General features: G+C 36.1%; 1 protein-coding gene across 2 annotated transcripts in view; it reads right to left on the reverse strand.

The window, feature by feature from the left end:
* WNK3 (WNK lysine deficient protein kinase 3) overlaps positions 1 to 14135 on the reverse strand; it is a 329776-nt gene that overhangs the window by 118603 nt on the left and 197038 nt on the right. For both annotated transcript variants that reach the window (XM_073227358.1, XM_037010755.2), the window contains exon 11: positions 11946 to 12010. In XM_073227358.1, the coding sequence (XP_073083459.1) occupies positions 11946 to 12010 (65 nt within the window). The remainder of the gene's footprint in view (positions 1 to 11945; positions 12011 to 14135) is intronic.

Here is a 14135-nt window from a genome sequence, read left to right on the forward strand (position 1 = left end):
CACATCCCCATCCTCAGAACTGAAACAGGTGACTCACCCAAAAGTACACCATAATACCAAGCACTACCTGCCCAAGGACATTACTAGCAGACATACCCAGAAACCCAAACTGAACACACTGATGAAAAACTGACTCTGTCAAAGTTCACTTGTAAAGTCTGGAAGGAGCTTGATTACTCAGATGTGTGGATACCAACATAGGGAATCAAGGATTACAAAATATCAGGTAAATATGACACCACCAAATGAAATTAATAAAGCTCCTATAACTGACACACCAAAAATGGAGATCTATGTACTGTCAGACAAAGAATATAGAATAATCCTCTTAAGGAAGTTCAGTGAACTATAAGAAAACACAGACAACTAAATGAAACTAGGAAAATAATCCATGAACAAATTGAAAACTTTGACAAGAAAACAGCAACTATTTAAAAAAAAGACAACAAAGAGAAATCACACAGTTGACAAATACAAGAACTGAAAAATTCAATAGAGAGCTTTAAAAGAAAAATCAACCATACAGAAGAAAAAAACAGCTACTTGGAAGATAAAAGAATAGGAAACTACCCAAAGGAGCAAAAAGAAGAAAGAATGAAAAAAAGTGAAGAAAGCTTATAGGATTTATGGACCACAGTAAAAAGGAACAATATTTGCATAATGGGAATTTCAGAAGGAGAAGAGAAAGAGAAAGAGACAGAAAGTATATCTACAACAATAATGGCTTAAAAATTCCCGAATGTGGAGAGAGAAATGGACAGGCAGATCCAGGAGGTCCAAAAGACCCCAAATAGGTTGAACCTGAATAGGTCTACACCAAGACATATTATAATGAAATTGTCAAAAGTCAAAGATAAACAATTTTAAGAGCAGCAAAAGAAAAGAGAGGTCATATACAAGGGAATTCCCATAAGACTACAGGTGGATTTCTCAACAGAAATTTTTCAGGACAGGAAAGAAGGGGATGATATATTCAAAATACTGAAAGAAAGTAAATGTGAACCAAGAATTCTGTACCTGGCAAAGCTGAGCTTCAGAAACAAAGAAAGGATAAAGACTATGCTGAATAAAAAAAACCTGAGGGAATTCATTACCACCAAACATGTCATACAAGAAATGCCAAGGGGAATTCTTTGTGTGGAAATAAAGGAATGCTAATTAACATAAACATAAAACATAAAGAGGTAGTGTAAATCTCACTTGTAATGGTAAATATATACCCATAGTTAGATTCTGCAATATAGTAATAGTGGTACATAATTCATTTACAACTCTAGTTTACGGTTAAAAAATACATAGCAAAAATAATGACAATACAATAATCTGTTATTACACAATATTAAAAAAAATTAAATTTTGACAGCAATACCCTAAATGTGAGGTGGAGGAGAAGTAAAACTGTAAAGTTTACTATTCTTTTTGAACTTAATTTATTATGAGTTTAAAAAAAGGGTAGTCTAAGATATTTTATGCAAGCTTCATGTAAACCCAAAGGGAAAAATCCTCTTATCACAGAAGAACATAACAAAAAAAGTCAAACTGTACTGATACCAAAAGACATAAAAAACATGAAAAACGACGGGATAAGAAACAAAGAACAACAGATCTATAAAACAACCACAGAACAATATACAAAAGAGTAATAAGTCCTTACTTATCAATAATTGCTTTAAATATGAATGGATTATATTTTCCAATTAAAAGACAAAGAATAGCTGAGCGGATAAAAGAACAAGATACAAGGGCAGAGACAAGATGGAGGCGTGAGTAGAGCAGCGGAAATCTCCCAAAACGACATATATTTTTGAAAATACAACAAATACAACTCTCCCTAAAAGAGAGACCAGAAGACACAGAACAACAGCCAGACTACATCCACACCTGCGAGAACCCAGCGCCTTGCGAAGGGGGTAAGATACAAGCCAGGCCAGGTGGGATCCAAGCGTCCCCGCACCCCAGCTCCCAGCGGGAGGAGAGGAGTCAGAGCAGGGAGGGAGAGGGAGCCCAGGACTGGTAAAAACCAAGACCTAGCCAGCGGCACCGGAACGCAGACACAGTGCATGCATGGGGTGCTGGAAACTAGGGAAACAGGACAGTAAGACCTGAGAGCAGGTCCCTGCAGCCAGCGGCCTGGGGAAAAGAAAAGCGAGTGCTTTCTGAAAGTCTTAAAGGGACAGGGAACCCAGAGCTGGATGGAACCATCCCAGGACACTTAGACGAGCAGCTGGGAATCCCGGGGAACTCTGAGCACCCTAACACCCTGTGCAGGAGGGTGGCTCAGAGGCCCCTCATGGAGATAAACAGCCTCCCGGCCGTGTCTCCCCACCAACGAAGCTCTGCCATATCAGAGCAGCAGCCCAAGGCAAACAACCCACACAGCAACTGCAGAGCTAAACTCCATAGTGGCCAGGCAAGAATCAGAGGCCCCATCTGCGCGCAACTGCCCAGCACAAGCCACTCGAGGTCGCGGTTCTCCCAGAGAGGAAGGCCACAAATCAACAAGAAGGGACGTTCTCCCAGCCATCACTCGCCCCAGCTCCACAAACTATCTCTATTGCCATGAAAAGGCAGAATCTGAGACAGACCAAAATTACAGAGTCAACACCTGAGAAGCAGATAGACCTAACCAGTCTTCCTGAAAAAGAATTCAAAATAAAAATCATAAACATGCTGAAGGAGCTTCAGAGAAATATACAAGAGCTAATGGATGACTTCTGGAGGGAGATTACAGAAGTGAAACAATCGATGGAAGGATTTATAAGCAGAATGGATGAGATGTAAGAGGCCATTGATGGAATAGAAAGCAGAGAACAGGAACGCATAGAAGCAGATGCAGAGAGAGATAAAAGGATCTCCCAGGAATGAAACAATATTAAGACAACTGTGTGACCAATACAAAAGGAACAATATCTGCATTATAAGGGTACCAGCAGAAGAAGAGAGAGAAAAAGGGACAGAAAGTATCTTTGAAGAAATAATTGCTGAGAACATCCCCAAACTGGGGGAGGAAATAGTTCCTCAGACTACGGAGGCACACAGAACTCTGGAGAGACAGGACCCAAAGAGGACAACACCAAGACACATAATAATCAAAATGGTAAAGATCAAGAGCAAGGACAGAGTACTAAAGGCAGCCAGAGAGAGAAAAAAGATCACCTACAAAGGAAAACCCATCAGGCTATCATCAGACGTCTCAACAGAAACCTTACTGGCCAGAAGAGAATGGCATGATATATTTAATGCAATGAAACAGAAAGGCCTTGAACCAAGGATACTGTATCCAGCATGATTGTCATTTAAATATGAAGGAAGGATTAAACAATTCCCTGACAAGCAAAAGTTGAGGGAATTTGCCTCCCACAAACCACTTCTACAGGGTATCTTACAGGGACTTCTCTAGATGGGAGCACTCCTAAAAAGAGCACAGAAAAAAATACCAAACATATGAAGAATAGAGGAGGAGGAATAAAAAGGGGAGAAATAATCATCAGACTGCGTTTATAATAGCTCAATAAGTGAGTTAAGTTACACAGCAAGGTAGTAAAGAAGCTAACCATGAACCTTTGGTGACCACGAATCTAAAGCCTGCAATGGCAATAAGTACATATCTTTCAATAATCACCCTAAATGTAAATGGACTGAATGTACACATCAAAAGACACAGAGTAATAGAATGGATAAAAAAGCAAGACCCATCTATATGCTGCTTATAAGAGACTCACCTCAAACCCAAAAACATGCACAGATTAAAAGTCAAGGGATGGAAAAAGATACTTCATGCAAACAAGAGGGAGAAAAAAGCAGGTGTTGTAATACTAGTATGACACAAAATAGACTTCAAAACAAAGAAAGTAACAAGAGATAAAGAAGGACATTAGATAATGATAAAGGGCTCACTCCCACAAGAGGATATAACCATTATAAACATATATGCACCCAATACAGGAGCACCAATATATGTGAAACGAATACTAACAGAATTAAAGGAGGAAATAGAACGCAATGCATTCATTTTGGGAGACGTTAACACACCACTCACTACAAAGGTCAGATCCACCAGACAGAAAATAAGTAAAGACACAGAGACACTGAACAACACACTAGAACAGATGGACCTAATAGATATCTGTAGAACTCTACATCCAAAAGCAACAGGATACACATTCTTCTCAAGTGCACATGGAACATTCTCCAGAATAGACCACATACTAGGCCACAAAAAGAGCCTCAGTAAATTCCAAAAGATTGAAATCCAACCAACCAACTTTTCAGACCACAAAGGTATAAAACTACAAATAAATTGTACAAAGAAAGCAAAAAGGCTCACAAACACATGGAGGCTTATCAACATGCTCCTAAATAATCAATGGATCAATGACCAAATTAAAATGGAGATCCAGCAATATATACAAACAAATGACAACAACACCACAAAGCCCCAACTTCTGTGAGACACAGCAAAAGCATTCTTAAGAGGAAAGTATAGGGCAATCCAGGCATATATAAAGAAGGAAGAACAATCCCAAATGAATAGTCTAATGTCACAATTATCAAAATTGGAAAAAAAAAGAACAAATAAGGCCTAAGGTCAGCAGAAGAAGGGACATAATAAAGATCAGAGAAGAAATAAATAAAATTGAGAAGAATAAAACAATAGAAAAAAATCAATGAAACCAAGAGCTGGTTCTTCGAGAAAATAAACAAAATAGATAAGCCTCTAGGCAGACTTATTAATAGAAAAAGAGAGTCGACACACATCAACAGAATCAGAAAGGAGAAAGGAAAAATCATGACATACCCTACAGAAATACAAGGAATTATTAAAGAATACTATGAAAAACCTAGGAGAAATGGACAACTTCCTAGAAAAATACAACCTTCCAAGATTGACCCAGAAAGAAAGAGAAAATCTAAACAGACCAATTACCAGAAACGAAATTGAAGCAGTAATCAAAAACTACCCGAGAACAAAACCCCTGGGCCAGATGCATTTACTTTGGAATTTTATCAGACATACAGAGAAGACATAATACCCATTCTCCTTAAAGTTTTCCAAAAAATAGAAGAGGAGGGAATACTCCCAAACTCATTCTATGAAGCCAACATCACACTAATACCAAAACCAGGCAAAGACCCCACCAAAAAAAAAAAACTACAGACCAATATCCCTGATGAACGTAGATGCAAAAATACTAACAAAATATTAGCAAACCGAATTCAAAAATACATCAAAAGGATCATACTCCATGACCAAGTGGGATTCATCCCAGGGATGCAACGATGGTACAACATTCAAAAATCCATCAACATCATCCACCACATAAACAAAAAGAAAGACAAAAACCACATGATCATCTCCATAGATGCTGAAAAAGCACTCGACAAAATTCAACATACATTAATGATAAAAACTCTCAACAAAATGGGTATAGAGCGCAAGTACCACAACATAATAAAGGCCATATATGATAATCCAGCAGCCAACATCATACTGAACAGCGAGAGGCTGAAAGCTTTTCCTCTATGATCGGGAACAAGACAGGGATGCCCACTCTCCCCACTGTTATTTAACATAGTGCTGGAGGTCCTAGCCCCGGCAATTAGACAAAACAAAGAAATACAGGGAATGCAGATTGGTAAAGAAGAAGTCAAACTGTCACTATTTGCAGATGACATGATATTGTACATAAAAAACCCTAAAGACTCCACTCTGAACCTAGTAGAGCTAATATTGGAATTCAGCAAAGTTGCAGGATACAAAATTAATACACAGAAATCTGTGGCTTTCCTATACACTAACAATAAACTAACAGAAAGAGAAATCAGGAAGACAATTCCATTCACAATAGCAACAAAAAGAATAAAATACCTAGGAATAAACCTAACCACAGAAGTGAAAGACCTATACCTTGAAAACTGTAAGTCACTCTTAAGAAAAATTAAAGAGGTCACTCACAAATGGAAAGTCATCCCATGTTCCTGGCTAGGAAGAATTAATATCATCAAAATGGCCATCCTGCCCAAAGCAATACACAGATTCGATGTAATCCCTATCAAACTACCAACAGCATTCTTCAGTGAACTGGAACAAATAGTTCAAAAACTCATATGGAAACATCAAAGACCCCAAATAGCTAAAGCAATCCTGAGAAGGAAGAATAAAGTGGGGGGGAATCTCACTCTCCAACTTCAAGCTCTACTACAAAGCCATAGTAATCAATACAATTTGGTACTGGTACAAGAACAGAGCCACAGACCAATGGAACAGAATAGAGACTCCAAACATTAACCCAAACATATATGGTCAACTAATATTCGATAAAGGGGCCATGGACATACAATGGGAAAATGACAGTCTCTTTAACAGATGGTGCTGGCAAAACTGGACAGCTACATGTAAGAGAATGAAACTGGATCACTGTCTAACCCCATACAGAAAAGTAAATTCTAAGTCGATCAAAGACTTGAATGTAAGTCATGAAACCATAAAACTCTTAGAAAAAAACACAGGCAAAAATCTCTTGGACATAAACATTAGTGACTTCTTCATGAACATATCTCCCCGGGCAAGGAAAACAAAAGCAAAAATGAACAAGTGGGACTATATCAAGCTGAAAATCTTCTGTACAGCAAAGGACACCATCAATAGAACAAAAATGCATCGTACAGTATGAGAATATATTCATAAATGACAGAGCCGATAAAGGGTGACATCCAAGATATATAAAGAGCTGACACACCTCAAGAAACAAAAAGCAAATAATCCAATTATAAAATGGGCAGAGGAGCTGAATAGACAGTTCTCTAAAGAAGAAATTCAGATGGCTATCAGACACATGAAAAGATGCTCCACATCGCTTGTCATCAGAGAAATGCAAATTAAAACCACAATGAGATATCACCTCACACCAGCAAGGATGGCTACCATCCAAAAGACAAACAACAACAAATGATTGCGAGGTTGTGGAGAAAGGGGAACCCTCCTACACTGCTGGTGGGAATGTAAATTAGTTCAACCATTGTGGAAAGGTGTATTGTGGTTCCTCAAAATGCTCAAAATAGAAATACCATTTGATCCAGGAATTCCACTTCTAGGAATTTACCCCAAGAATGCAGCACTCCAGTTTGAAAAAGACAGATGCACCCCTATGTTTATCGCAGCTCTATTTACAATAGCCAAGAAATGGAAGCAACCTAAGTGTCCATCAGTAGATGATTGGATAAAGAAGATGTGGTTCATATACACAATGGAATATTACTCGGGCATAAGAAAAAAAAAAGATCGTACCATTTGCAACAACATAGATGGAGAAGAGGGTATTATGCTCAGTGAAATAAGCCAGGTGGAGAAAGACAAGTACAAAATGATTTCACTCATATGTGGAGTATAAGAACAAAGGGAAACTGAAGGAACAAAACAGCAGCATTATCACAGATCCCAAGAATGGACTAATAGTTACCGAAGGGAAAGGGACTGGGGAGGATGGGTGGGAAGGGCCGGACAAGGGTGGGGAAAAAGAAAGTGGCCATTATGATTAGCATGTATAGTTTGTGGGGGAAAGAGGGAGGGCTTTTAAACACAGAGAAGACAAGTAGTGATTTTTCAGCATCTTACTATGCTGATGGACAATGACTGTGAAGGGGTATGTTGAAGGTGACTTGGTGAAGCGGGAGCCTAGTAAACATAATGTTCTTCATGTAATTGTAGGTTAATGATACAAAAAAACGAACAAGATACCCACTACATCCTTAAGGACACATACATACTGGGAGTGAAGGAATGGAAAAAGACCATTCAAGCAAATGTTAACCTAAAAACAAAACAAAACAAGTAGGGGTAGCGATACTTATAACAGACAAAATAGGCTTTAAACCAAAAATGGTAAAAAGTGACAAACACATTATTAATGATAAAGGGGTCAATTCTCCAAGAAGACATAATAAATTATAAATGTTTATATGCCTATCATTGAAATACCTAAAAGTAATATAGCAAAAGTAATAGAGGTAAAAGGATAAATTAACAGAAATACAGTAGTTGGGGACTTTATTTCTCTACTTTCAACAATGGACAGATCATCCAGACAGAGAATCAGAAAGGAAATAGTGGATTTGAACAACATTGTAGACCAAATGGACCTAAGACTATACAGAACATTCTATTCAACAATAGCAGAATACACATTCTTTTCAAGTGCAAATGGAACATTTTTGAGGATAGTGCACCTTAGGCCACAAAATAACTCAGCCAATTCAAGAAGACTGAAGTTATGCCTAGTATCTTCTCTGACCACAATGGCATGAAGCTAGAAATCAACAAAAGGAAAACTGAAAAATTCATAAGTGCATGAAAATTAAACAACACTCTTCTGAACAACCAAGGGATCAAAGAAATTATAAGGTTAATAAAAATGTTTAAGACAAAGGAAAATGGAAACAACATACTAGACCTTGTGGGATGTAGTAAAAGCAGTTGTAAGAAGGAAGTTCATAGCAATAAATGCCTATTAAGATGGAAGAAAGATCTCAAACAACCTAATCTATACCTTAAGAAAATAGAAAAAGAACAAAATGAGTCCAAAGTTAGCAGAAGAAAGGAAATGAAGATGAGAGCATAAATAACAGAAAAACAATAGAAAATATATTAACCAAAGTAAGAGTTGGTTCTTTGACAAGATAAAACTGACCAATCCTTAGCTAACCTAACCAAGAAAAAGAAAGGACCCAAATCAACAAGATTATTGATGAAAAAGGAGACATTACAACTGATACCATAGAAACTCAAACATCATAAGAGCCTACTATGAACAACTGTACACCACCAAATAGGACAACCGAGAAGAAATGGAAAAATTTTTAGAAACATACAACTTCCCAAGAGTAAATCAGGAAGAAACAGAAATCTGAATAGAGCAATTACTAAAATATTGAATCAGCAATAAAAAACTCCCCAACGAAGAAGAACCCAGGAATAGATGGCTTCACTGGTGAATTTTACTAAACATTTACTGAAGAATAAACACCAATCCATCTCAACCTCTTCCAAAAACTGAAGCAGATGGAACAGTGCCAAACTCATTTTACCAGGCCAGCATTATCCTGATTACAAAACCATAAAAAGGCACTACTAGAAAACTACAGACCAATATCCCTGATAAATGTAGATGCAAAAATTCTTGATATTAGCAAACTGAATTCAGCAGCAAATTAAGGTTTAGACACCACAGTCAAGTAGGATTTATCCCTGGGATGCAGGAGGATGGTTCAACATAGGCAGAAAAAGCATTCAACAAAATTCAGCATCCATTCATGGTAAAAATTGAACAAATCAGGCATAAAAGAAACATATCTCAACATAATAAAGGCCATATATGTCAAGCCGACAACTAACATACTGAATGGTGAAAGGTTGAAAGCTTTTCCTCTAAGATCAGGAACAAGACAAGAGTGCCCATTCTCATCACTTTTTCTCAACATAGTACTAGAAGTCCTTGCTAGAGCAATCAGGCAAGAAAAAGAAGTAATAGGCATCAGAATTGAAAAGGAAGAAGTAAAACTGTCTTTATGTACAGATAATATAATTTTATATACAAAAAATCCTAAAGACTCAATAAAAAACTGTTAGATCCAATCCATGAATTCAGTAAATGTGCAGGATACAAACTAATGTACAAAAATCAGTAGCATTTCTATACAATAACAATGAATTTTCTGAAAAAAATAGATCTCATTTCCAACAGCATACAAATAATAAAAAAGTCACTATTAGCAAAAGCCATATATAAATTCAATGCAATCCCTATCAAGATTCCAAAGGCATTTTTATAGAAGTAGAAAAAAATACTCCTAAAATTTACATGGAGCCACAGAAGATCCCAGATAACCAAGGAAATCCTGAGAAAGAAGAACAAATAAGGAGGCATCATATTTTCTGATTTCAAGCTATACTATAAAGCTATAGTCATCAAAACAATACAGTACTGGCATAAAATAGACATAGACCAATGGAACATAATCAAGAGCCAGAAATAAACCATATAGTCAACTAATATTTGATAAGGGAGCTAAGAATATTCACTGGAGAAAAGACAGTCTTTTCAATAAATGGTGCAGGAGTAACTGGATACTCACATGTAAAAGAATAAAACTGGACCCATATCTTATACCACTCTCAATAAGTAACTGAAAATGTATTAAAGACTTAGATGTAAGACCTGAAACCATGAAACTCTTAGAAGAAAACACAGGAATAAAGCTTCTAGACATGGGTCTTGGTAATGATTTTTTGGATGAAACACCTAAAGCAGAATCAGCAAAAACAAAAATAAACAAGTGGGACTACATCAAACTAAAAAGCTTCTGCACATTAAAACAAACCATCAACAAAGTGAAAGAACCTAAAGAATGGGGGAAAAAATGTAAACCATATATCTAATAGTTGAATATCCACAATGAATAAAGAACTTATAGAACTCCACATCAAAGAAGTAAATAACACAATTTAAAAATGGTCAAAGGACCCTGAATAGGTATTTCTCCAAAGAAGATATAAAAAAGCCAAAAGGTACATGAAAAGATGCCCAGAATCATTAGGGAAATGAAAATTAAAACCACAATGAGAAATCATATCATGCCTATTAAAATGGCTATCATCAAAAAGATAACTAATGCTGGCATAGACATGGAGAAAAGGAACTCTTGTGCACTTTTAGTGGGACTGGAAATTGGTAGAGCCACTACTGAAAACAGTATGGAGGATCCTCAAAAAGTTAAAAGTAGAACTACCATATAATCCAGATATTCTATTTCTAGGAATGTATCCAAAGGAAACAAATACACTAACTTGAAAAGATATCTGCACCCCCGTGTTCACAGCGGCATTATTTATAACAGTCAAGACACAGAAACAACCTTAGTGTCCATCAAGGGATGAATGCATAAAGAAGTTGTGATATATATATATATGATGGAATATTATTCACCTATTTAAAAACAACTAGGAAACCTTACCATTTGTGACATGTTATTAAGTGAAATAAGTCAGATAAAGACAAATAATATATGACCTCATTTATATATGGAATCTAAAACAAAAAACAACTGAACAGAGAAAATGAGATCAGATTTGTGGTTAGTAGAGGCAGTGGGGGGGGGGTGGCAAGTGGAAGAAAGTGGTCAAAAGGTACAAACCTCCAGTTATAAGATAGATAAATAAGTACTAGGAATGTAATGTATACCATAGCTAACACTGCTATATAGGAAATTTGTTTAGAGGAAATCCTATTAGTTTTTACCATAGGGAGAAAATCTTTTTTCTTTGTTTCTCTTTTCTTTTTATTGTATCTATATGAGAAGATGGATGCTAGCTTAACCTATTATAATCATTTCACAATTATGTAAATCAAACCATCATGCTGTGCACCTTAAACTTACACATTGACATATATCAGTTATTTCTCAATAAAACCGGAAAAAAGTACAATCATTGAAATAAACTCACTGAATGGGCACAAGGGCAGAATGATTAGGACAAAGGAAAGAATCAGTAAACTTGAAGACAGAACAGAAAATAACCCAGTCTGAATGACACAGAGAAATATATCAGTTTACAACTACCAAATAATAACACAATTATGCATCTGGTTATAATTTATTTGTTTAGATTATATGGAATTTTACTCTAAATTATTTATTTCCTTTTTCAACCTTTATAAGCTTTTCTTAGTAAAATAATATTATAATAATGAAAGCAAGAACATGGTCCATAATAATCTAAATGATCCCTATTAACATAAAAAAGTAAAAAAATAACCTACCATTTTTATTGAACATACATATAAATATAAGAACACAGAAGCTTCTTTAGTCAAGATACAGTGATCACCTATTGAATGCAAATACTTAAACATCATTTTCATGGTATTGACCTGAAGATACTCACTTACCTGCGAACTAAATCCGGTTTTAGAAAAGTTGCTTGTTGTTCAACTCTAACTGGTTGGGATACGGGCTGTAAATAGTACAGAAATAAAACTTTTTATGGTAACAGTAAACTTCAAGCTGATGATGCAGTCTGCTATTATTTTAGAAAACGATTGTTAATATTTCATATTTTGGTTACTTCACAAACCAAGTAGGGCATCTGCACTGTATGAATCCTATAGTGTCTATATCAATCCTATTATTGATGCTACTACCAAAGATAAAATTTAACAGTATTAATATTTATGGAGATTTTTCATTAAAAAGACAGTATTGTTTTGTTTTATATAATTTTGCTTGTGCTATTTTTCAACAGAAAATACTGACATTCAGTTTCTAGTCCTGATTGAAAAACTACTACTAAAAGGAAGAGTTGAAGCCATTCAACAAACAGGTAAGTCAATGTCTCAAGCTTTAATGTACTGGGTGGTCTTGCTCTTTCTTTTTCTCTTTTAAACTACTGCCAATTATACCTTTGAGGTGTTAGTATACAGCAGCTGCAACACTGGCTTCAAAGAGAAAAGTTTAAGCCCTCTAAGAAGAAAAATTCCAACTGTGTTGGAAATCAGTTGTAAACATTCATCTAATCTATACTATGCACTGCCTTCCACTGGTGACAGCAGAATGATCTTAAAGTGTAAATCTGTCAAAATCCATCATTTCCCTAACCAGTCTAAACTCTTTATGATGGCTCCTCATCTATATGGCTAAGTTCCTTTGAATGGCAAATAAAGTCCTCAATGAAGTGGTCCCTGCCTCATTCTCTAGCCTCTTCTCTGCTTGAAGCCACATTGAACTGGAACTCCTCTGAATGAGTTGGGCTCTTCCAAATACTGTGACTCTATGTTTCTTCATCTCCATGGACTATTTGAACTACTCCTCAGTCTGGTTCATTTAGCAAATATTTGGATGGAATTCCTATATACAAGAAGCCTCTATTACAGTGGGTTCCAGACAGACCAGCTAAATCACCTTGAGGATGCTTAAAAATATATATACCAAGCTCATATCTTGATTTCTAAACTAACAGGGATAAATGGAGAAATGACTGATTCCAGCACTGGGGCAAGGAAAGTACAAAATGAGCCTGGATCACCCTGTTACGTCAAAAAGTGTTGAACTGCTCAAAGAATGATGAGAACATAACAAAAGCAAACAGGAGCGAGCTTGAAGGAGCTCCCACTGCACAAATACGGGAAAATTTGGGCATGAAAATAAATAATAATAGTAACAGAATATAACCTATTCAACAAAATAAGAATCTATGAGCTCATACTGATATAAACAAACAAATAAATAAAGGAGAGGTTTTACAGTGAAAAGCCAACTAATACATATACGAAATGATGAAGTTAGAAAATCATCAATGGATGATAAAACTAGTGAGTCAAATTTGGATGAGGACAGGATATTTACAGTTTTAAAATATCTCTCCACAGATTACTTATTAATTACAAAAGCAAAAACTGGTCACTTCATAGTGGAAGCACTTGGCAGACCCCACCTTAAACAAGTAATCAAATTTAACCTCAGCAGTATTGGGAAAAACAGACACCACATGCCTCGTAATATGATACACTGAACAAAAAACACAACATCATTTACATGACATTCCTGACAAAAATGCATGATCTAACTTTGAACAAGAGGAAACTTCAAACAAACCCAAAATGAAGGATATTCTATAAAATAAACAACCTTTATTCTTCAAAAATATCAACGTTATGAAAGAAAGAAGCCCTGAGGAACAGTTCCAGGTTAAAGGAGACAAAAGAGATAACACACCTAAAGGCAATGCATGATCTTCAATTAGATCCTGGATCGAGGGGGACAATTGCCATAAAGCACATTATTTGGACAACTGGTAAAACGTTACCATGGATAATAGATTAACTAATAGTATTATACTCATGTTAAGCTCCCTGTATTTAGTTATTGTACTGTGGTTAAGAACATGTCCTTGTCTTATACTAAAATATTTGAGGGTAAAAGGGCATCACATCTGTAACTAGTTCTCCAATGCTTCAGAGGAAAAATCATATGTGTATCAATGGATAGATAGATGGATGGATCGACAGACTGACCAACCAACAGATCAGTAAACTATAATCCAGTAATACCTTTATCATGCCCCCCTTTATCATATATGTTTA

This window comes from Manis javanica, chromosome X, assembly GCF_040802235.1.
Source record: "Manis javanica isolate MJ-LG chromosome X, MJ_LKY, whole genome shotgun sequence".
Classification (NCBI taxonomy): Eukaryota; Metazoa; Chordata; class Mammalia; order Pholidota; family Manidae; genus Manis; species Manis javanica.